The 22,695-nt window shown below is 43.4% G+C and overlaps 3 protein-coding genes across 3 annotated transcripts; 1 reads left to right on the forward strand and 2 right to left on the reverse strand.

The window, feature by feature from the left end:
• The first annotated feature begins 2,306 nt into the window (after positions 1-2,306).
• gzf1 (GDNF-inducible zinc finger protein 1) lies at positions 2,307-6,600 on the forward strand. Its single transcript, XM_052053092.1, has 8 exons — positions 2,307-2,609; positions 3,321-4,132; positions 4,372-4,555; positions 4,717-4,880; positions 5,061-5,155; positions 5,224-5,391; positions 5,470-5,627; positions 5,820-6,600. The coding sequence occupies exons 2-8, from the start codon at positions 3,330-3,332 to the stop codon at positions 6,321-6,323; spliced, it is 2,076 nt and encodes a 691-aa protein (XP_051909052.1). The 5' UTR covers positions 2,307-2,609; positions 3,321-3,329; the 3' UTR covers positions 6,324-6,600.
• Positions 6,601-6,851: 251 nt separating this feature from the next.
• napbb (N-ethylmaleimide-sensitive factor attachment protein, beta b) lies at positions 6,852-11,024 on the reverse strand. Its single transcript, XM_052053103.1, has 11 exons — positions 10,796-11,024; positions 9,624-9,703; positions 9,356-9,472; positions 9,117-9,163; positions 8,864-8,941; positions 8,727-8,782; positions 8,557-8,641; positions 8,274-8,378; positions 8,130-8,198; positions 8,015-8,065; positions 6,852-7,851 (listed from the first exon to the last, which is right to left on the reverse strand). The coding sequence occupies exons 1-11, from the start codon at positions 10,894-10,896 to the stop codon at positions 7,750-7,752; spliced, it is 891 nt and encodes a 296-aa protein (XP_051909063.1). The 5' UTR covers positions 10,897-11,024; the 3' UTR covers positions 6,852-7,749.
• Positions 11,025-11,321: 297 nt separating this feature from the next.
• gpcpd1 (glycerophosphocholine phosphodiesterase 1) lies at positions 11,322-21,247 on the reverse strand. Its single transcript, XM_052053104.1, has 19 exons — positions 21,097-21,247; positions 20,650-20,737; positions 20,471-20,555; positions 19,404-19,479; positions 18,826-18,867; positions 18,309-18,432; positions 17,709-17,954; positions 17,466-17,635; positions 17,264-17,393; positions 17,047-17,101; positions 16,863-16,958; positions 16,545-16,619; positions 16,118-16,157; positions 15,971-16,029; positions 15,844-15,909; positions 15,633-15,769; positions 15,245-15,380; positions 14,976-15,136; positions 11,322-12,886 (listed from the first exon to the last, which is right to left on the reverse strand). Exons 1-19 carry the CDS (start codon positions 21,143-21,145, stop codon positions 12,682-12,684), a joined length of 2,040 nt encoding a protein of 679 aa, XP_051909064.1. The 5' UTR covers positions 21,146-21,247; the 3' UTR covers positions 11,322-12,681.
• Positions 21,248-22,695: the final 1,448 nt, after the last annotated feature.

Below are 22,695 nucleotides of genomic sequence, written 5' to 3' on the forward strand. Positions count from 1 at the left end.
GAAATCTGCTGGGATAGGCTTCTGCGACCCTCTTCGGGAAAATCTGTTACACTTTGGATCATATGATGTTCTCTTTGAATGTAACGTGTTGCATCACCTGACCAGCTGCGATGAATCAGATGCTTCTTACTTCCACTTCTTGTCCTTGACCTTGTCTGTTTTATTGTCTTGCCAACTATAAAGGGAAAAAAAGGCGGCAGTGAGAATCCTCCTTAGATGACACAAAATGTCCAATCGTGCAATAGAAGCAGGGAGACACAAAAAGCATGTTGCTGAAAGGAAATCTTTGGCCTCGTATTTGCTGCAAAAAGGATCGAGTCTCATCAGTCCAACAAAATTTGACCACAATTACGAAGTTCTGCTTTTAACGCTGTGGTGTCCTCATCTTGCTCTCGAAGTTCCGGCTCGACTCGCCAGGACTAGACTCTCGTGGTTTGGCATAAAGCCAATCGAGACAAGCCTGGACTCTTGTCTATGTGTGTGTGTGTGTGTGTGTGTGTGTGTTATATTGCAAACTCACCCTTAAAATTAAATGTTTGGTCACAGTATAGTCTATCACCCTAACGATAAGATGATCAAGGTTCACCCCCTTGAATAACATCAGCAAATAAATATGTTAGGTTAGCACATAAGCCTAACAGTTCTGAGGTTTGGGGTTCAACTGCAGACTCCACACTTCCTGTATGGATTTTGCATGTGCTTTTGTAGATTTTCTGCAGTTACTTTGGTTTCCTCCTGCATTCCAAAACCATGGATGTTAGGTTCATTGACAACTCCAAATTATCCGTAACTGTGAATGGTTGTTTATATATGCCCTATAATTGTTTTGTATCGTTCCAGCATTAAGACCGAGAAGAAAACACACAATTGAGGTTTTTTGACGCTTGCTAAACCAAGGTGTGAACTGTAAGATCGTAGCACCGACTCCACAGAAGGGAAAAACATGAATGGAATGATTGATGTTTATTGTTGAATGAGTCTGAGGGGAGCGGAAGGCCAAACCACCGCAGAACACGGAGCTGGACCCAGTAGCGGTCGGTCTGGCTCGGCCCCAGTGCGCTTGTCTGGTACAAAGAGAAGACTGCGGTTCTTGGAGCTCATACACCAGCGCTTCACCGCTGCTTTGCTCTCTTCCCAGTTAATTTCTGCATTTTAGCATCTGCTGCGAGTATGAGTCATATCTGGGGAGAAGCTGCAATGCTTTCGCGTTGACATCCGATGGATACACTCCATCCTGATTACACGGTTTTGGTGTAGGTAGAGGGATTTATTTTCCACACATCTGTCATTATACTCTGCATGAATGTCGGACCAAGTAAGGGCAGTGGTATTCTCAACCACAATGGGGAAATAAAGGATATCTTAAACCCAACAGCTATAGCTACAGTTAAAAATATTGAAACAATAAACATTGTAACGTGAATTGCCGCCCTCTATGGGACTGGAAACTACTATCTTTTAATAGTTCTTCTTTTAATCAATAATATAAACTTTGATAACTTGATATTTTCGTCTTTCACCCTCAATCTGGTTTAATTAAATGTTTGGGAACCCTCGAATACGGTGACAAGAATAACATGAAATTAATTTGTGTGAGTGCAAAGCTCTGGCCCTGCGTGTAGTATGAGTCACCGAAGCGAGGGAACACTGCAGGCTTGTAGGATTCATTATGCTAAATGGGAGCTGTATGGATTTCTTTGAGGAGACAAGAAACCTTGGCAACAGCAGAGCATTCTCCACCGTGCACCGAGCGTTGCATGTATATTTACAATGTGTTTTGCATCTTGGAGGATGATTTATGCAATCCTGAGTATGAATGGCTTACTGACACGCTCCCTTGAAGGTGCTTGGTTATCAGCTGTCTCTCTTACATAACTCCCAAGTTATGTATCAGCAGGAACGGACTATTGAATCACCTCGTTTGACGTACAACGTTCAGTACTAATTAACTGCTGGACGTCAGAATGAAAAGGTGAAAAAACTGAAAAGGATGAGATGTAACCGTATGTATTGTACTGTAGACGGTACAGTTTAGATATATATTTGTAAAGCTAGTTGGCTCGCTATGTTGACAAGCTAGGCAATAGCGCCATCATGTGGACAAAGTTTGAACCTAAAACCACAAGCTCCTCGCTGATGTCCCTGTGTAAATTGTAAAATAAAAAAATCATATGCCAATAAATCATCACAGAACATCAATAAATGCGAAAAACATGTGCCTTTTTATCAATGACAGAGAACAAATACATACACGGTACAGTATAAAAAAAAGCCACATTGCGCATGCGTAAACCCGCACTAGGCCTTGGAGATGTACGGAGTATCATTGGGAACAAACTAGGTTAAAACTGTTGCGAAAGCGACTCTTTGTCCACAAATCGTATTAAAATATGTCAATATATATTGATAACTGACGTTCCCAAAAGAGCACTGCAAAGTAAACTGCAAAGTATTGCTTTTATTTTTAACTTCTTCGCCTTCATGTTGTTTGTCTAAACGGAGTTGCCGTCCATCTTCCACTGCGGATTAAGTTCCGTGTGCGTTTCGAGTACGGATAGGGATCAGCGTTTTCGACTGTTCAGAGGGGCTGCCATTTTAGCGACCTTACGGTAAGAAAGTCGTTGCGATCCTAAAATGTGGATGAGCCTCAGCCCTGTTTACGATGCAGTTTAGCGGTAGCTTTCGTTCGCCTGGATTGCCAGGACAACGAAAGGGGCACAGATGTGTTTTTTAGTGTAAAAATAATATGGGTTAGCGTCGTTATTTGAATGCATCTTTCCGGAAAACGTTTCTGCATGAGTGCCATTGGGCTTATATGTAACACTGGCTATGATCAGCACTGGCTATGATCTACACTCTTTTTATTCACACATTTATTAAAACACAGATAGTAGGTATGCAAAGATTAAGGTTTCAAATTACGGCTACAAGGTCACTGTTGGGGTTTCAAGTTCGGGTATTGAGTGGGAGAACCTAAAAGTGGTGGTAACCCCTTCCTTTCTTTGATATCTAACTTGCTTCGACCACCCTTCTTACCCTCCATCATTTCAGACCACCCTGCAGCCCTCAGTTTCGTCTTTGCATACATCAGTTTAAAAAGTGTAGAGCAGTGCCTTGCGGCTCGGGTTTCAGCGAGCTCTGCGACCATGCTCAAAGGATCATTCCCGATTGAAATGAAAGGAAATGCCATTAATTCATTCTTGCACCCCGCCCCAAATTCAACCAATGTAAATAGTTTGTTTTTGTTGAGAATAGCATACTATACTATTATACTTTATACTAAACAAATATACAGTAATTACAACTCTTGTTTCCATCAGAATCACTCTATGATGGGCATGGCGGTGGTCCAGCTCAAGTCCCAAAAACACCACAAGGATATCCTGGATGCCCTGCAACACCTGAGGCTGCAGGGACACCTTAGTGACATCACAGTCCAGGTCGACTACCAGGGCCACTCACGGGCATTTCAGGCTCACCGGGTGGTCCTTGCCGCCTCGAGCGGCTACTTCAATAACATCTTCCTGTCACCAGATGCCATCCCAGACCACATCCCGCTCTCCAACATGCATCCATCTGACTTTTCTGACTTTTTAGAGTTTGTGTACACTGGTAAGGCGGAGGTGGCCCGGGGCAGGATGGCCGATGTGCAAGCGGCGGCCAAGATCTTGGAATGCAGAGAGCTAGCCAGGGTTTGCAGCATGAATCGTAAATCCTGGTCGGATGAGGTAAAGGAATCATCACAAGTGACCACGACTGGCAAAAAGAAGAAGCCATTGACGCCTCAACTTCCTCGAAAGAGTTCAGAGCGGCTTTCAAAAAGATATAAGGTGAAGACCACCAAGCTCAAACTGAGTTTGGGTGGCCGCAAAGTCTTGCAGAGAAGTATCCCAACTAGAAGCGAGGAGTATAATGCTGAAGAGGAAGATGACTACATCTACTCGTCCTCGCCCACCTCACCTCACTTTGATGACAACACACCGAGTCTGAATGATACGGAGGATACATTGCTGTTGTCCGGGGTTGAGGAAGAGGACATCAGGGCGTCCAACAGCACCTCCAAGGGGAAATTCTCGTGCAGCGAATGTAATCGGTGCTTCCAGTACGAAAGGAGCTACCTGAAGCACATGAGGTAGGTGCTCGGTTGTCCGGGGTTCCCAAACCTATTTGGTCCAGGGACCCCTAATTCAGTTATTACCGTGCACATACATATTTGTCAACTGGAATCTAACCTGCCACACGTTTTACTAGATTAAACACAGGTGGATTTTATTTATCATCACTGTCATTTCGGACAATATTGGATAATTCAGAAATGATCAGGGAAATTTTGGGAGTCACAACTTAACTCGTCCTCCGTTTCACGCTTAGCACCTACCACGGAGTCAAAGCTGACCTGGTTTACCGCTGCGAGACCTGCTTAAAGACCTTCTCCAACCGCAGCAACTTGAGGATCCACGAGAAGCACGTCCATAGCAGTGAGCGGCTTTTCACATGTGAGATCTGCGCCAAGACCTTCAAGCGCAAGAAGGATGTAGTGCGCCACCACAAGCAGGTCAGGTTGCAAATGGGTGAAAGACATCTTGTGAATTTCCACCAGGGTTCTGGTAAATTCCCATGAGAATTTCAGCTGGGGAATTATGGAAGATTTCTATCGGAATGTATGGGTATTGAAAAGCAACAGAAAGTCCTAATTTATTTCCATGGCCTTTCCAGGTGCACGATCCTCATGTGCACCAATGCTCCGACTGTGGCAAGTCACTGAGCTCCAAAGCATCCCTAAAGTTGCACAAGCGGACGCATAGCGGCATCAAGGCCTTTGTCTGCACCGACTGCGGAGCGCGCTTCACCCAGAACTCGGCTCTCAAGATGCACCACAGGTACGAACTTGGCCACGGAACGAATTCAACTCACGAGGTACCGGTGTACTCTGTTTACTCTAAATAATGCATTTTTGTTCATTTATTGATGCCAGCGAGGTATAGTGACAGGCAAAACTAGTGAATTCAGCTCCATGAAATGGCAGAAAAGATTTATGTCTGGCTGTTGGTTATCTTTAGAATCCACACGGGCGAGAAGCCCTTTGCCTGTGATGAATGCGACTCCCGCTTCACCCAGAAAAGCATGCTGGCCTATCACAAGCGCTCGCACACGGGTAAGACGACAACCCAATCACGATCTTGTCCTTTATGGCGCTTTTGTCAACTTTTGTTGTTGTCCAAGGCGAGAAACCCTTCATGTGCGAGGCCTGCGGGAAGAGCTTTGCCTCTAAGGAATACCTGCGGTATCATTCCAACATCCACACCGGCTCCAAACCGTTCAAGTGCGAGCACTGTGGCCGGGGCTTCGCCCAGAGGAACTCCCTTCGGCAGCATTTGACAGTGCATACGGGTAAGCATTTGCTTTGGATCTTCCAAGTTTGAAAGCTGAGATTGTCATTTGACATCCCGCACCCTTTCCCTACCCCAGGCGAACGTCCTTACGCCTGCACTTACTGCGACAAGCATTTCACGCAGCTCAACGCTCTCCAACGGCACCAGCGCATCCACACCGGTGAAAAGCCCTACATGTGCGGGTTGTGCAGCCGCACTTTCACTGACAAGTCGACTCTTCGCCGACACACCGCGGTGAGTTACACGCCGTCTCGAAAAACAAAAGACCCAACAGATGGAGAAATAAAAGTGTTGGAACAAACAAACACAAAATTCTGACAAAAAAAAACCCCAAACTGAAAATAAATTAAAACCTTAGTACAAATATTTAAAAAATATAATAAACCACATCTTGTGACCTTTTCCTCCACTGTGTCCCAACTTAAGACTCATGATGCCAATGCCCCGTGGAAGAACTACCTGGTGGTCTTGGAGGGCAACGTGGAGGAGAGGAAATCCAAGGCTACAACGCAGGAGAAAAAGAGTGCAGCCAAAAAAGAATCGAAAAGCAACGTCACCTCTCTCGCTGCCGCAGTGTCTCCCGAGTCGGGGGCCATCACCGTGGTGAATCATGACCACCTGGGCATGGTCACCGTCATCGAAACTGAGATGCTGTCTCGGGATCAGGCGGGGACGTCAGATGGCAGTAGCGGTGGCATCACGTTGGACATCCCTGTGGGGGCAAACTGCTCCGAAAGCACCCACTCGCTCCCCGTGGATACCCCCTCCATGTCATCCCTGCTGGAAGAGGCCGCCTCGCACACCATTCTGGCTCACGAGGCCGAAGCGGCGCAGCTCAACATTCTGACCGTGGTCGTGACTGACAATATGTGTGCAGATGAGCAAATTCGGCAAAGAGCGTCAGAGATTCAAGGAGATGAGAACGTGTGAACGTAAATACGAATTCCATTGGACTCCATGTTTAAGAGTCATGGCTGTATTAAATCACAATTTGAGCTTATTTTTAGCTGTTGTAAACATTAAAGGAATTGAGATTTTGAATCAAAGCAGAAATAGTGGCTGGTAGCACACCACTCATGAAAACCAGTTACAAAAAGACGTTCTCTGGCATTGTTATTGGGGTATGCATAATTCATAATACGAATGCGAATATGAATTGCAAATAAAGAGCCCTGTATCAACAAAATAAATAAAAGATGTCATCACATTTTGGTCCCGGATAAATGAATTGACAAAGTGTGTTTTAAGGATATATACATAAGGATATTTTTTCTATATTTGCTGGGAGTTAAACCATTAGCATATTGTAGAATGTCATTCAAATCAATAACTCCAATGTGTTTTGAGTTCTTCTGTGGAACACAAAAACAATGCGATTTTGGATGACTCGGGTGCATAAAACATGGCTGTGGAGCCTAACAGGGATAGAATACAACTTTATTGTCCATTTGCACAAGCTTTGTTTTTTAAAGAATAGGCTGGATACTTTGGTGATAGATTGGAATCGACACGGGTGGGGAGGGGCATGCTTGGTGAGGAGGTGGAACGACATGAAATGATAGAGAGCTCCTAACATGGCAGAATAGCCGTCAATAAGTATTGAACTCGACAAAATCAGTCATAATTTTAAATAAAACAATCCTGAGGTATTCCACGCACATGGAGAGGAAATAAATGGCTTTTGATATGCATAACAGTCTCTTTTAACGCATTTCTAAACTTTCTGAACACGCGAGAACGTCGTCATAATGTGTTTTAAGTAGAACAGGATTGATATTGATAATATTTGCTACAAACAGTTGTGAATTTGTGAGAAACGCGAGCAATTTGAGAATCCTTTCTCAAGGTTTTAGTGCGCTTCCTTTAACCTTCATTGTGTCGCTTGCAATTGGATGTTGTATGTGTCACAGTCAAGAAAAAAAAATTGTGGAACTATTGCGGTGGAACGATCCAATGGGGGGAAAAAAATTAATTCAGATTCAACCACCATGATTTTTTTTTTCTCCCCATCGGATCATGACCCAATCGTGCTATGTGAAAGGTCACAAAATGAAATTATATTTAGCCATTTCAAATATTAAAAAGCATACGTATCGGCTGGAAAGGTCTTGTTTCTTTACAGTGTCTCACCTCATTGAGAATATGGGAGTTACAACGACAAAAAGGAAAACCTTGAACGACTAACATGAGGTATACATGCGTGTTCCACGCGAGAGGAGTGGATGTGGAGATACTTTACATATCGACTGGATTTGGAGGGAAACGTCACTGTAGCACAATGTTGAGTTGTGGGTGTGTGTGCGTTTGGGGGGGCGGGGCATGCGCATAACTTGTTTGTGTGGGCGTCCGCCTACTCTCATTTGAGGTCTCCCTCGTCACCCTGGATGGTCTTTTTGATGCGCAGCAGCAGCGTTGTGTGCCACTGGTCCAGACGCGAGATGGAGTCAAACTCCTTGACCTGAACCACAAAAGCATGGCACGATTGTCAAGCAAGAAGCAGATGCCCACAATGAAGAGAAACAGGTGACAAAAGGAGAGAGTGTGGATCAGCCAAGAACAAACTGGCAAATCTCAGTTTTAAAAATCAAACGTGGCCCTTGAACCTCCTGAAAAAGACTTACCGCCTCTGTGAAGGCCTCGCTGTTCTGTTCCTCATGTGCCTCAAGCAGTTTCTTAAACAAAAAAAGTAGATTATTAATACTTTTGTTTGAGAAATAAAAACTGAATGGCGGTTACCTTCAAGAGTTTGCATTCTCTCGAATCTGAGAAAGCCGGGAACATTTCCTCATATTTCTCCACAGCAATCTATGGGGAGGACACACCTGGTTGGTAGAAGGTCTTACCAGTGGTGTAGAAGAAAGCCTCAAGAAGCACACTTGCCTTAGCGTTGAGCTCGTCCACGATGAAATGACACAGCGCCGCTTTGAAGAAATACTCCTTTGCGCTGTACTTAAGCAGCGGGTTGTCCATCGTGTTGGCGCCGACCTGTTTGTATTCATAGTCATAAAAAAATCATTCAGCCTCAATTATAGATACCAATTATACTATTTAATGACATCAATTTCCACACTCATTTCAACCAAACTGTCAACTAAGTGTACATTTTTAGTAATTGTTGTCCCACGAGGATCAATGCCAGACTCCATTTTGGCCACGCTTTTACCTGCTCGTAGATCTCAATGGCCTTCTGGTACTGCTCCAGCTGAGCACAGTAGGCCCCCACCTTCAGCAAACACTTGTTGGCCGAACTACAGGAAGAGAGGAAGTCTTTACGTTACAAAAATCACATCACTATTCTAATATAGATTTCTCGCAGATAGCAATTTTGAATACCTGTTAGATTCCTCTCCCTTGTAGTAATCTGCCGCTTGCTCAAAATGTGCAATTGCCTTTGTAGAAGAACAACAAACACTGTTTAAGTATTCTCAGGCAATAGTGGCGCATACTTCCAGAATCAATTAGAAGTGTACTTTTTCGATGTCCACCAGTTCAGCCTCGTAGATTTCGGCGATACTGATGTGATGTTTGGCAGCGATGGTGAATCTTCCCTGGAATGGATTTATTTCAATGAGTTATTTAGTTGTTAAATGAAGATATTTCTTCCAGTGTCAATCAATTTTTTTGCAGTATTACCTTTTGAGACAGCTTTTGTGTTGTTATTTGCATAACATTATCTTGTTTAGCTAATGAAGTGCCTATTTACTACATATTTTGCTTTCTTACCATGTCTGTGTAAATATCGACGGCGGCATTTAAACACTTGATTGCCTCTTTTGGCAGCATAAAAAAGAAGAAGGAAGAGGAGGAGGAGGAGAATGTTAAGTCATGAAGTGTTAGGTTACACGACAGGACATAAGTTAAAAACCAGAGAACACAAAAAGACACACAAAATGGCTACTAGAGACAACAAAATGTGTACAGCTTAAGCATTCCCAGTTGATGTTATCGGTCCAGAGGCTCACCGTTGGGATCGGACTTCTTGTATGCGTTGCCAGCGTCGATAAAACTGGTGGCGCTGTCGTGTTTGTTTTGCAGCTGCATGTGGAGGTGTGCAGCCTTGCAAAATGCTCCACCAGCAGCTAAAAAAATGTTTAAAAGAGTTATTTAACATTCAGAACCATGAGTCAGCATTAACTTGGCAGCACTATCATAAAATGCTCCTCTGTGCAAAAAGAAAAACATCCTTGCAGGTGAGGGGGGTTATGTTTATTTTTCATGTTCTTTGCTCACCACTCCAGTTCTTGGCCATCTTGAACATGTTGGCTGCTCTGCAGTACATCTCACAGGCCTCCTCCACTTTGTGATGTCCTCTATGCAGAAAATGGAAGGGGAAAAGGTACATGACGCTTCAATAAAGCCATGTTTAGTGTAAGCCAGGCATGTCCAAAGTCCGGCCCGCGGGCCAAATCCGGCCCGCGGTCGAATTTCATCCGGCCCTCGGCCCCTGTCATAAAATCAGTGCCGTCTGGCCCGCAGGTTGGGCGCAATGGAACACGTGTTGCATTGACTGAGGTCTCGTAGACTGGTGAGTGATGTTTCATAGAGTACTGCTTCCCTCTAGTGGCTAAATGAGTAATTACATTCACTAAATGAGTAATAGCATTTAGACACTAGAGGGCATCACTCACGAGTTAACAAGACATCACTCCGTGTTTATATTGACTGATATGTCATATTTCAAATTCCTGTTTCAAATGAACCAAAAGAAATTCTTAAGATTGTTGAAATTCAAATAAAAATGGAAATGTGAAACAGACTGGCTTACTAAAATTTGTTGAACAATATTGTTGTTCAATGTAAAGAATGTCAGCCAACGTCGGCCCCCCGACATTTTACCACATAAAATCTGGCCCCCTTGGCAAAAAGTTTGGACACCCCTGGTGTAAGCCATTAATTGGAGTGGACTCTCTTGAGTTCAGTCTGATAGTAATGATAAACGAGACAGCCAGCCAACCATGCTAAAGGATGACATTACCCCATGGCCAACCACATAATTACCGACGATACTAAACATTAATTTTGCCTTTTTAAATATTTTGTCAGTTATTTGCGTCATAAACTCAACCAAGGGGGAAAGTGCTGAATAATGCTAATGCAGTCTTCTTCGTGATTTTTCTTTTATGGATGATGTGGTGCCAAATTCACTCTATAAAATGATAAGCCTGCTGCCGAAAAGTCGAAAAAAATGTCGTGAAGGAATACAAATAATCATGATGAGCTAGCTTGTTTAAAGTATCAAGAGGCTAACCAATGAGTTCGCATATATCACACATGTCATGCCCTCGTAGTTGAATGTCTATATTTATTTGTGTGTGTGTTTTTACTTAATACAATAACAAACCGGTTCTGGGCGTAAAGAAACGGGCTGTGTGCCATAATGTCACGGAGAGCAGCTTCCTTACCCGCCAAACATCCCTCCCAAAAAAGAGCCCGACGACTTGACTTTCTTGTCAGCGTCGGCCATGAGCTGTATCGCCTCTTTTTCTTTCCCACTGTTGTCCATGTTTTTAGATTATAAACTTTGCAGAAAAGAACCGCAGAGGATTGACTTGTCAGGGCAGGGATTACGCAGAGCGGTTTTGCGCAGCAGTGTGGTTCTTAGTCGCTTCGACTGGGCAACGTGGGAGTTGTATTTTTACGTCAGCGTATGCGCATGACTTTTGAGTGAAAAAGAACTACAACTCCCAGCTCAGTGTAAAAACTAATGATTTTTACACGAACGGAAGCGACATTAAACACTAGTGTCGTTTTTCGTTGTCATGTTAACATTTTACACTATATTGTTTCTTACACTATACCCTACCTCCTAACACCGTAAATACAAAATGTTAAAAGTAAAAGTGACTTTTAAAGTAGCTCACAATTCTGACCAACAGATGGCGCCAGACTATTACATTTTAAGCTTTTCCCGGAAATTAAAACGCTAAATTGTGTACACACGCACTCCAGATTCAGTTTATGTTGACGTGGCTTGTTTACAGCAGCTAATTACAGTACGGTTCCTTTTCGACATGCTGCTCAGTCTATATGTGATTTGCAATTCACGCATTAAAATATATTGCACACCCTTTGTCATAATGTCTGCCTTACTGGCCCATGTCAGAATCAGAATCATCTTTATTGGCCAAGTATGTAGAACACACAAGTAATTTGTCTCCGGTATAACACGCTGCATTAGTATCATACAATACATGCTGATTTATATAGCGCTTTCACAACGGCGGCAGCTGTGACAAAGCGCTTAACAAACTGTTAACAAAGTAAAACAATAAACAGATAACACAAAACACGGGCAATCGTGCAGTCCTAACCACTTTTCCGTCACACGCTTTGTGTTTGAAGCAGTTTGAGATGAAAGAGGACTGAATCAAAGTGTCCTTTAACCAGTGGATCAGAGACGTCATGCTCAAAATGTGCACACGTCGGCTACAAGCTAAGTTTCAAAGTCAACAAGAAGCTGTAGCATCCATTGATGGAAAAAAAAGAGATTGGTTCACTTCTCTTCATCTTCGTAAACAAGGACATGACAAATAGGTATGCAAGGACATTCTGTAATGTGCGTGAATATCACCAAGAGCCATATGGCTCTTGGCCTGCAAAAAGTCAACACACATGAAACAAAAACAGGTTCCTCTTAATTCTTCGAAGCAAAGAGTATGTTTGTTCGCACCCTGTTCTAAAAACTCAGCATGAAAATGTGTCTGTGCATGACAGACATTCCAAGACATACACCACCAAGTGATAAAGTATTGTTGCTATTTAATGTAGGATACTAGAAACAATGTAACAGAAGGCAAAGTGGTGCTTGTATATAAGATAGTGCTTGTCGTGGTCCAGCACTATCGCTGTTTCTTTGCACATTTTCAGATTTTCTTTCTCTGTATTTGTGTGTGCGCATGTATTGGAATCTTTCTGTGTTTAAACAACGTGTTTAAAGCGTGAAGAATGGGTATGTTAGGTCTTATATTACAATCCGGTTTTTGTTGTTTTTTTGGGATTATTCAATCGATTTTCCAAATATTTTTTGCTTGCAAGTGTTGTGTTTAAAGTCTACTTTAGACACAGGTAAGTTTGGTATGTAACTCCTGTGATGAACGGTGGATCACAGCACTGCATAATGTTGCAGTGCTTTATGCGGTCTAATATCACACTTCAGTATCCTGTCTAAAATCTGAACGCAGAGGCAAGCAGTCGCTACAATTGAAATTCAAAGTGGCCATTTTGTGCACATCAGCGAAGGTACTTCAAACTCAGAACACAAAATCCCTTTTGTGAGAATTGGACGGGGCTACGAGGAGCTGAGGCCAGAGTCGGACTCGGCACTGCCGCTGCAGGCTCGCTCCTTGCCGGCGACACATGGCGCCATGGAGCACGGTATGGAGTAGCAGGAGCAGGCGGGACTCTTAAGGGTCTCGTCTGTGATGACCTCCCGCAGGGAGTGTTGCTCCTCCACCTGGAAGATGTTAGGCTGCTCCGCTTGTTCCTCGCAGATCCTAGAGAAACAGGGGGGGAGTTTGCTTTGCTTTGATACATTTATATCAGTAGTGTCAAAATATTATCATTTTGGTGAATTACATTAAGCCATTTTACACTTAAGATACATAAATGGGACATGAGGCAAAGAAAAAAAACATTAATGCACCTATTTTTGTTGACCTCAGCACAATGAGTAAAAACCTGCATTTGGGCTCAGTGGTTGATTGCATTAATTGCTCTTATGTCACTTTCCATTGTTTTCAAATGATTGTGAAAACAGCTGCAGTTTTGTTGGTATTGGAGCTTTGGGTATGACTGTATTTTTTGTTTAAACAGTACCAAACCTTAAAACCCTTGGGGTACTTTAAGTCTTTTCTTGGACTTTGCACTGACACGAAATGTCAGGACAGTTCGCATCTGAGCCTTAACAGAAGAGTGCAGAGTGGCACTTAGTTGTCCACTTCTGCCACTCTGCAGTGTTGAAAACAACGGTTGCCATCCATGTAAGCGTTTTACGCGTCACACCAGATGTCGCGTAATTATTATCATTTTCAGAAAACAGGAGGCCATGCCGCAGTTGAGGCAAAATCCTGTCTGTTACGTATCCATTGCAGCAATTTTATGTCTAAATATGGGTAACGCGATGAAGAACTACAATGTGGTGTCTGTGTAATTATGCAAGCAATCCCCATACTGGTGCATATTTTATTTTTACATTTGTCTCAAGCATGAGGGTGTTTTTTAGTAAAGTGTGACAGCTAAGTATCCCAAATGGTGAGGCAGAAGACTGGTGGTGATCTTTTAAGCTTTCGACGTAAAGTGAGGCTGTAATCCCTTTCAAGACTATCATTTGAATTCCCCCGGAGGATCACATGCTACAGAGACCAAACCGAATGTTTGTTCTGTAATGTTTATGCTACTAAAAACCTTGATGTTAAAAATACATATTGGCTCCCCATGCAATTCAATTAGCGCTTTGAAGTCGGAATGTTTGACAAGACTCATGAGTAACTGTCCAAAGCTTGGCCCGTGAGGCATTTTGAGGCCCATGGCTCTTCGAGTGAGCAACGCATCCAATACACCCAGTGCCTCATGCAAAAGCTTGTCATTCAAGTTTGAAGCAACCCAGCCACAGAGCGCGGACATGCCAGGACCCATAAGGCAAAAAGCAAATGATAAGTCAGGGCAGTTGACCAACTATTTCTTCTTTGGTTCAGTCCCAATGCACTACTCTGGGTTAATAATTAAGAAGTGCATAACAAGTCAACTGTCTTGCATTATCACTGAGGAACATTGAAAGCTCCTGTTTCCAAAGTCAAATATGAGCATCCAAGCACCAAAATGCCAGAGAGACTTAACAGCAATCTGACGGACTCGACTCCAAATGTGGCAGTGAGATGTCCGTAATTCTGGGAGTAAAAAACAAAAAAAAAAAAAAAAATTAACACAAGTGCCTGTGGGACAAGTCGCAATGCACGATGAATTGCATTGTGGAGAGGAGCAGAGCAGAAGGTCACACAGGGGTGATTATTTTCTTGTCTGATGTGACGAGCATTGAAGATGTGGAGAAAATGTGTTTGCAGAAACAAATCTGTGAGAAGGACAGCACAACCTGCTGACCTTGCAGCTTTTCACCGCCAGGCAACTTTGTGACCCGCTCCAGAATGAAAACGCAATCAACTGGAACGGCAGTGGACGTCCGCCAAAGAGAAATAACCCCTATTTGTCAGACCGGGAAATTATCATCAAATGTTCCTGTTCCTGTAGGAAATGGTCATTCAACTAACAATTTGGTCACTTTCCCACCACGCACAAATGCGATCGGGCTTAAGAAGTGTAAATAAGTCATTTCGTCATGTTGACCTCAATGCAGTAAGCCAGGATTGGGTTCAAATCTGGGCTGACTGGGTGCTCAATAACTCTAAAATATTCATATTTCATGAAAAAGAATAGTTAAGGCAAGACAAAGACTCTGCCCAACAGTGACAGTGCGTGTCCTGCCACTGAAAGGCAGTTAGGCTCTAGCTCACTCACGACCAGAATGAGGACAAGTGCTATGACGGCAGAAAAAAATAATAATAAAAAATAGAGACACGGATGTCTTACCTGTCATAGATGAGTCCGTCAATGCCCTGCTCCCTCAGTTTCCTCCTATTCTCGTGCTCGTTGTTGTCATCGCCCCAGCTGAACACCACCAGGCCTTTGTCCTGCGCCTCCCTGATGAGGCTCACGTTCATCATCAGCTCCTCGGTGTGAGCGCTGATGCCCTGGACGACACATTTGTTTAAAAATGTTAGCCTAATGTCCAAAAACGGGAATAGTTTTCCTGTTTAATATCTAAAGGAGGGCCCGAGATAGGGTGGGCGGGGTCATACTAGGATGTCCTCGCTCTGAGCGAAGCTCATGGCGATCTCGGTGGTCTGGCAGCGTATGTCCATCAGCTCTGGATACTTTTCAGAGATGCCCTGCGTCAGGAAAAGGATGGGGTACTTGTTCTGCTTGCGGCGCACCCTGAGGGATAAACACAGGAATAAATTTGGATAGGACTTCATAGGATTCTATTCTACCAGACATCTAGCGGTTATTTAGTCCAGACTACATTGAATAGTACAGTATTGATGACATTATTTGGAAGTTAGTTAACTCAACCCAACCCCATTTAGATGGGTACAATTAGCTGTGTTTGCATTTTAGTAAAGTTTGTGTCTTAGTTTGACTGACCACGAAGATGTCACTCCTGTTAACGGTTGTATGTGAGCTTACATGGAGCAGATATCGGGGTCGAAGCAAGAGAAGACGATGCGTCGCTTGCCTCCTTCGCGGAGAACGCAGGACAAAATGATGTCTAAGAACATGTTCATGTTGAAGTAGGATGACATGTTGCCTTCCCATGACCCGTCCTGTCGGGACAAACGTTGAGCACTTCGCACATTTCCATTGATTTAGCTGTCGTGTTCCGTTTTAGATGCGTCACCTTCATCTGACTGATCCATTTGAGCTCGATGTTGAAGCCCACATGTTCTGGGAGAGCTTGGAAGATCTGCGTGGGGGGGGAAGGATTTCAGTCAATTGACAAGTCAAAAGAATGATGCTTGTCTTACCTGCGAGAGCGACGGGAAGGGCTGATGCTCGTCAATATCGTCATCGTCCTCCAACATGTCTGAAAAAAAAACTGTTGGGTCAGCTGAGTTCTGTTATTTGACGTCGTATCTGAATCGGCTTTTGAAAAAAACAAAAAAAAACAAGACCTTTGAGATCGTTTCCCTTCATGGCGGTGACGTGAGCCAGCTGAGTAAACAAGACAAACGGGCACCTTGAGAACTGCGTGGCAATCTCACAAACGTGCAGTGACACTCAAAGTTAACCCTTGAGCCCAATAATATAACTGTCAAGAAAATACGGTCACGTCATTAGGCTGTCTAAACTAGAAGCATTCTTCTAGTAGCTTAGAATATCAGAGAAAACACAAAAAAATGTCAAACATAACTTTTGTTCTAAATAAAATTTAATGACAGTAAATTAAATTTTTGGGCCACAAAAATGGGACACGTGTGGGTATAAGACAAGATTTAAAATACATCAATAAACACATTTTCTTTTTGCCCCGATCTGAGCAAAATGATTGTCATTTAAAAAAAAAAAGTCTGATGAGTTTGTGTGGACTGTGTAACTTACCTTCAGAAGCTGCAGCTGATCAAACGTTAGATCTTTCACAGGCACCTCAATGAGCTCCAGAGTCTGGTCATTTTTCTGGAAAATGGCACGCAACATCCAAGTCAAGATAAGGGATTGTTTTCCCATTTGACATGCTTCTACCATTCCACGTGACACTGTGCAAAAGTCAATGTATTGCGATGTGAGGCATGATGTTTGCACATAGACGTAGCTGACCTCCCCCTTTGTCTACAGCCCTAATGGAGCCCCGTCAAGTAAATGCTATGCCGTCAATCTTATGCTGTCATTGTATTTCATGACCCCAATCCAAGCGGTGACCTTTTTCTTGGTGGCGATGCAACACGTGAGGTCATGGTACACGATGGGCACGGCGTCTTTGGAGAGGTGGACGTCGAACTCCACGAAGGCGGCCCCCTGCGTGTCCAAACAAAGTTGCACGGGTTTTGAACGGTGTACTGTCGAAAAGGTCGCGCTGCCTTTGTTGGCATCCAAAGAGACATACGTGCTTGGCGGCGCTCTTAAACGAAGCAATGGTGTTCTCTCGCACTCTGTGATGCCTGAAAACATAAATAGTGCATTTGGAGAGACTGGCATGTAACAAGAGAGGGGTAGAGCGCCAAAAACACCTTTCGCACAGCCAGTCAAAAGCTAGAACAAGACAGCACAGTGAGACCTTCCTTAAATAGCCAAAACCAGCATATTGACTGTACTGTACTTACTTGGCAGCTTGGGTGCTTCCAGCTCCCCGGTGGCCCACGTTCAAGGACCTTCCTTTCTTCCAGTACTTGCTGAAGGTGGCACTCATGTCGCACTGCAGGCCCGGGATGGGCCTGATCACCAGGTAGTCCACTGCAACACAACAGACGGTTGGGCTTCTTCCTCACTGTCATCTCATCCTTGCAATCTTTATAGGTTCCTTGCCTCGCACTTTGCCGATGGTCTGCCTGGAGTTGCGCCCCATGATTGGTAGCGTTACCAGACCGTGGTCCCTGCCGCTCTCCAGGAAGGTGGAGGAGAGGAGGCAGGCGGTGCCCACGTAACCCGGGTGAACGTCGCCCTGGACCACGTGCTCACTCATATCCTCCTGCAAAGTCCCACGATTAGAAAAAAAAGGCTTTCAAAGTCATCCTCACCTCGACCCATGCGTGTCTTCTTGCCTCAAAGAACTCAAAAGTGAGCTCCAGGTTGTCGGGGTCCATGCTGTGGATGCTGTACTCGGTCCACCGTGAAGGTTCCAGGGCGTAGCCGCACTCTGGCTGCGAGTGGCGGGACTTGTAGCATTTTGGGCTGATCATGCTGATCTCCAGGGTGGTGGGCACTTTGGGTGGGGATGACATGTTGCGCGAGTCCTCCCCCTCCTCCTCGCCCTCTTCGTCCTCCTCCTCAACACCCTCCAGTGTCAATTTGATCCTGAACAGATGGGCAGATGCAAACTATGTTACCAAATGGCATGTTACCTTACTCAGGCCTTAATTATTTTTTTCCCCAAAAACGTTTTAAGTCAAAGCCAACTGCAGTGCACTATATAAAATGCATTAAAGCCAGAGCTGCCCGAAATGAGCAACAAAAACAAAAAAAAGCAGGTAAAAAATGTTCATGTGCTTTTTTTGGGGATTCAAAAAAATGGAACTACTGTACACTGGACCTCTTTTAAGGGAGACAAAATGGTCAATGCCTGCTCAGTGATTTATTCGACTCATGTAACGGCTGTGGGCTCAAATCATTCTCCCAAGAGGATGTGTTGGGCGTTGCGTTTTGGCCAACCTGAAACGAGACTTCTTGAATTTCTTCTTGGTGATGGACACCGGAGACATCTTGGAATAGTGCAGACGCAGGCGAATCTCCGTTTGGCACGTGAGCCAGCCGACGTCGACACACGTGACCCCATCTAAAGCGTGGGAGGACACAGCAAATGAGGAAGGACATTGTTCATGCTTCATTTCAGTTCTGTTCTCGCTCCAACGCTATTCAGAACCAAAATCTTAGAAAATTTAACTATGCCCTGAAATAAAAACAAAGTCTGCTGTTGCTCAGAACAAATAAATAGGACGCTAATGTTGTGAGAAAAAAATATGAATGGGGAAAAAAGTGATTTAGTATTTTTGTTAATCTCCAAATGACTTTTTTTTCCACTTTGGATGCAAACATTATTTTGGTTTGACAGTGACAATATAAACAGAGCTTTTTTGTTTGTTTTTTTAATTCAAGTAGCTGACACAGTCCTACTTGAGGAAATAAGGTTAGCTTTTTTTTTCTTTGTTCATTTGGTCCAATGACTTACTGTGAATTCCAAACTGTCCACTGTTGACATTCACGTGCGGTGCTGTAATGAAGGAAAACAGCATTAGAGAAAGCAAGAGAAAATAAATGTGTCAAAAAAACAAAACCACTCAGCCCAGAGCAGCTCCTATTAAGTTACTTTATATTGACAACAATAGTGTAGCTTTACTTTGTGAACATTGAATTGCAACCATGGAATGCCAAAAACCAAGGACATGCTCGGAATGATGCCTTTCCACCGCTAACACCAAATATTGTGAAAAGAAAAGAATTTGCTCCCAAGAATAATCGCGTAACAGTAATAAAGGGTGGTGTGACAAAGGTGTTTATGCTGTAGGCTTCTCTAGAACCAACTTGGTTTGCGAGAGCAAACATGACAGTCATATGCTTGTTACCCCAAGCGACTACTGCAGCGTTTACTTGTGTGCAAAGCTCGTTCCAGACAGTATCCCAGCTCATCGCTTTCATAAACCAACAAGTGCTGAAATGTTCTCCGGGGGTGATTTTTTTTTAAGCTCTATAAGGAGTTTATTAACAAGCTTTGCCCAAGCCAAGCACATTGTGCACCTGTTGTAATACCTGTGGGGCTCATGGTGCGGGGATGATGATGGCTCTCCCACACATTGACTATCACCTGAGAAGGATCGCCCGCCCTCTGCAAGTAAAATGTTTGTTTTGTTTTGGGGTTTTTTCACAGTTTTAATGCACACAGCATGAGTAAAAGGTTTTGGTCTGCTCTTCAAGTCATCTCTGGACCAGACAGACCATCAGTGGCCTTAGGCGGAGGGTTGGGAGGAGGGGTGCATGTCTGAAAAGGGGGGGGGATGTGTGAGAGAAGATAGAAATGTTAGGCCCCCCAAGGAATCGCCAGATTTACACAACGAGGTTGGAGAAAGTATCTTGACGGCATTTTCATTTTGAAATACCACCATTTGTGGATTAAAAATAATGTCTAAAATATAATATGAATAAATACACAAAGAGATTTTACCAACAACTTAACCTGCGTGTGCATATGACGAAATACAGAATTCGCTTATCGTGTCATTTATGGAATTCAAGTTTGCACATGCAGCAAAATTTGGAACCACCTTAAGTTGAGTCTGCAACAACAACTAGATTAGATGATTCTTCGTAGGCATTCAAAGGAAGGTGAAAGTTCATGAAAGAGAGAGGGAGAGACAGAGAGAGAGAGAATTATTCACAGATTCACAGTCAGAAGAGGGGGAAAAAAAGTAGTCTTCCCGGTCCTGCCAGAAGTCAATCCATGACGTCAGCTAGATCGCACTTGGACATGTCACAAGATAGAAAACAAGTGTGTTTAGTCAGGTTAGCACGAAATCTTTGCTCCAGGTACTTAGCCTTTAGATGACGCATTATTGTATTATGAAACATTTAATTGTCTACCATGGATGGAATTTCCTGTCTGTGTCTGAGAGGAGTCACTCAAACAAAACACAGCCACAACACATCGTCCATTTCCTGTTCTATGGTTTTACAGTCATTGCACTTTTTACACTTCACAACTGTCGGACACATTTTCTTGAAAATCCGTGTCAATTTCATCCGTGTCACACCCGATTACAACTTCACAATTGCAAGATATTTGACTTATGGCATCAGAGTGTTAATATAAAATGACTCACTTTTGCCCCTAGAAAGAAGCCCTTGAAGTAGCGGTACTTGACCTCAACTCCCCTGGGAATGGCGACCGTTGTCGTCCACTTATTTCTGGTGAAGCGAGAGAGGACATTGCAGTCAGAAATGCAAACAAAAAAAGATCTTTTGAGCCTTTGTGGAATTGCAAAACCAAGTTATCACAAACCCCTCATCACTGGCTTTCAAGACCACTGCTTTTTGGTAGCTCCAAATGCCGAGGGATTCACAGCTCCCAACCACAGCAATCACCTCGCCTGAGGAGCATTCAGGAGAGGAAATTTCAAACAGGAAATAAAAGGCCAGTAGCATATCAACTACCTCGACAACATAAAACACAACAGTCAACCGTAGCTATTCGCAGGTTTTCAGGAGCATTACCTGCTGCAAATAGCAAATATGTTCCATGTCAATATGTTAAAAACCCTAAAAAACTTCAATAGAAGTCTGGCTCTTTGTGCAGTTGACATCAGAGGAGCTAATGTGGTAAGCATTTCAAGATGAGGCATAGGAACGTCTGGTAAGCGCTCAAGGCATGACAATGACATTATGTGACAAATCAGCAAGGGGTGACTATGTTTGTACTTTTGTGTTGTGTCGGCCGGGTTGAACAAACCTGGACAAGTTTCTCCTCTGACACTGAGGGTCACCTGGGAGACGTCCATTATTGACAAGACTGTCCACTACCACGTGCCAACGAGAAGGGGGGGGGGGGACATATTATTTCGTGTACATATTGTCACTCAAATACCCGCAACCACATGGACAGTAATGTAAATGGTGTCGATAGTACATATTTATATTAACGGTTGCGAGGTTATTTGATATGTATTTGCCCCAAATCCTGGAAATGCTTTGACGCTTTGTACAGTTACTCTAACAGTGAAAGGTCATTTTTAATAAACCGATTTACCGATTACATTACCGATAACATCGAAAGCACGCATTTCACATGAAGTTGCCGTTTTGTTTTTGTGTGTGTGTGGGGGGGGGGGCGGGGGGTGCAAGTACATACATTTAGCTTAAGAGTTTATAACCGAAATTGACAAATTGCTATTTTTTAATACCTTAAGCCACGCAAAGCTTGTCTGACAGCTTTCCTAATTGTTCATTACCTTTTTAGGCAGCAATTCGTGATGGAGTCCGTTTGGTCAGGTTACAAAGGCATTTTTATGAACGGTAACGAACCTCTCCGCCTTCCGCGAGGCATTTTTTGTCCGACAACGAATGATACCGCCGAAATTAACTTGAACTTCTTAAAACGTCAACGAAAACGGCTTCAAGGCGTTGACGCGCTAAAAACCGCAGAGCTAGTCCAACAAATAGCTTTCTGTCTTCTCCTAGTGGCCGAGAGAATAGCGACAATGTAGAGGATTTAATTTCAAATTAAAACAAGTGCTATGTTCAAATGTAACTTTTCTGTTATTTACTTTCAAACTTTTGACAGTATGATGATAGAATAGTGATTTGAATTATTTTATAGCGAAATATTGGCCTTTTAATTATTTTTGTCTCGCAAACAAGACACTCTTGCATTTTATTTTGAAAGCATGCGTTAGTGTTATTTGTCCCCTTATTTTCCGGTTCCCTTCACCACACTGTTGTAATAAACAAGCTGAGACCAGCCAAAATTCATAATGTAGTTCATGTGTTTAACGGTGAAAGTCTCGTGTTTTCTGTCTTTTTTTAACAAGGGTCAAACACGTCTGAATGACTGTGGTGCGTTTATTGTCGTCCGCGGAGATCGTAAAACACGTTTTGTTTCATTTCCCAATTAAAACACTGAATACACTTTGGACTGAGTTGACGTAATAATGCATTGCTGGCTTTAACGTTGCCAACCACAATCCAATGTAATCGTTATCAAGACTAAGAGTTCACCTGAGCATTTTATGAAACACTATCAATGCAACAACCGAACGATCAGGAAGAATTTTTGTGTATATAGCCATTAGGGAAGTGAAAGTAGTAGTGTCTTACTTTTGGCAGCAAAACCCCAGCCAAACGTTTCCCGTGGTTGCAGATCAGACCTGCACAAAGGTCAGGAGGAGTTTTGGACCATTCCTCTTCCAAAAAACGGTTTCAGTTCAGCAATGTTGTTGGGATGTCTGGTGTGAATCACTCTCTTGAGTCATGCCACAGCATCTTCATCGGGTTGAGGGGAGAGTCTGACTGGGGCACTCCAGAAGGCATATTTTCTCCTGCTGAAGCCATA

Source organism: Hippocampus zosterae, chromosome 19 (assembly GCF_025434085.1).
Source record: "Hippocampus zosterae strain Florida chromosome 19, ASM2543408v3, whole genome shotgun sequence".
NCBI lineage: Eukaryota > Metazoa > Chordata > Actinopteri > Syngnathiformes > Syngnathidae > Hippocampus > Hippocampus zosterae.

Excerpts from the sequence above, each read along its gene's own strand:
- gpcpd1 (XM_052053104.1), bottom strand. The coding sequence starts at position 21,145 with ATGGACGTCTCCCAGGTGACCCTCAGTGTCAGAGGAGAAACTTGTCCA. Across the intron at positions 19,480-20,470 it reads GCTTCTTTCTAGGGGCAAAA|AGGGCGGGCGATCCTTCTCA; the intron begins GTGAGTCATTTT and ends TTTTACTTGCAG. Across the intron at positions 15,910-15,970 it reads CCTTCCCGTCGCTCTCGCAG|ATCTTCCAAGCTCTCCCAGA; the intron begins GTAAGACAAGCA and ends CCCCCCACGCAG.
- gzf1 (XM_052053092.1), top strand. The coding sequence starts at position 3,330 with ATGATGGGCATGGCGGTGGTCCAGCTCAAGTCCCAAAAACACCACAAG. Across the intron at positions 5,156-5,223 it reads TCACAAGCGCTCGCACACGG|GCGAGAAACCCTTCATGTGC; the intron begins GTAAGACGACAA and ends TTGTTGTCCAAG. Across the intron at positions 5,392-5,469 it reads GCATTTGACAGTGCATACGG|GCGAACGTCCTTACGCCTGC; the intron begins GTAAGCATTTGC and ends TCCCTACCCCAG.
- napbb (XM_052053103.1), bottom strand. The coding sequence starts at position 10,896 with ATGGACAACAGTGGGAAAGAAAAAGAGGCGATACAGCTCATGGCCGAC. Across the intron at positions 9,473-9,623 it reads GATGGCCAAGAACTGGAGTG|CTGCTGGTGGAGCATTTTGC; the intron begins GTGAGCAAAGAA and ends ACATTTTTTTAG. Across the intron at positions 7,852-8,014 it reads GCGAGGCCTTCACAGAGGCG|GTCAAGGAGTTTGACTCCAT; the intron begins GTAAGTCTTTTT and ends TTTGTGGTTCAG.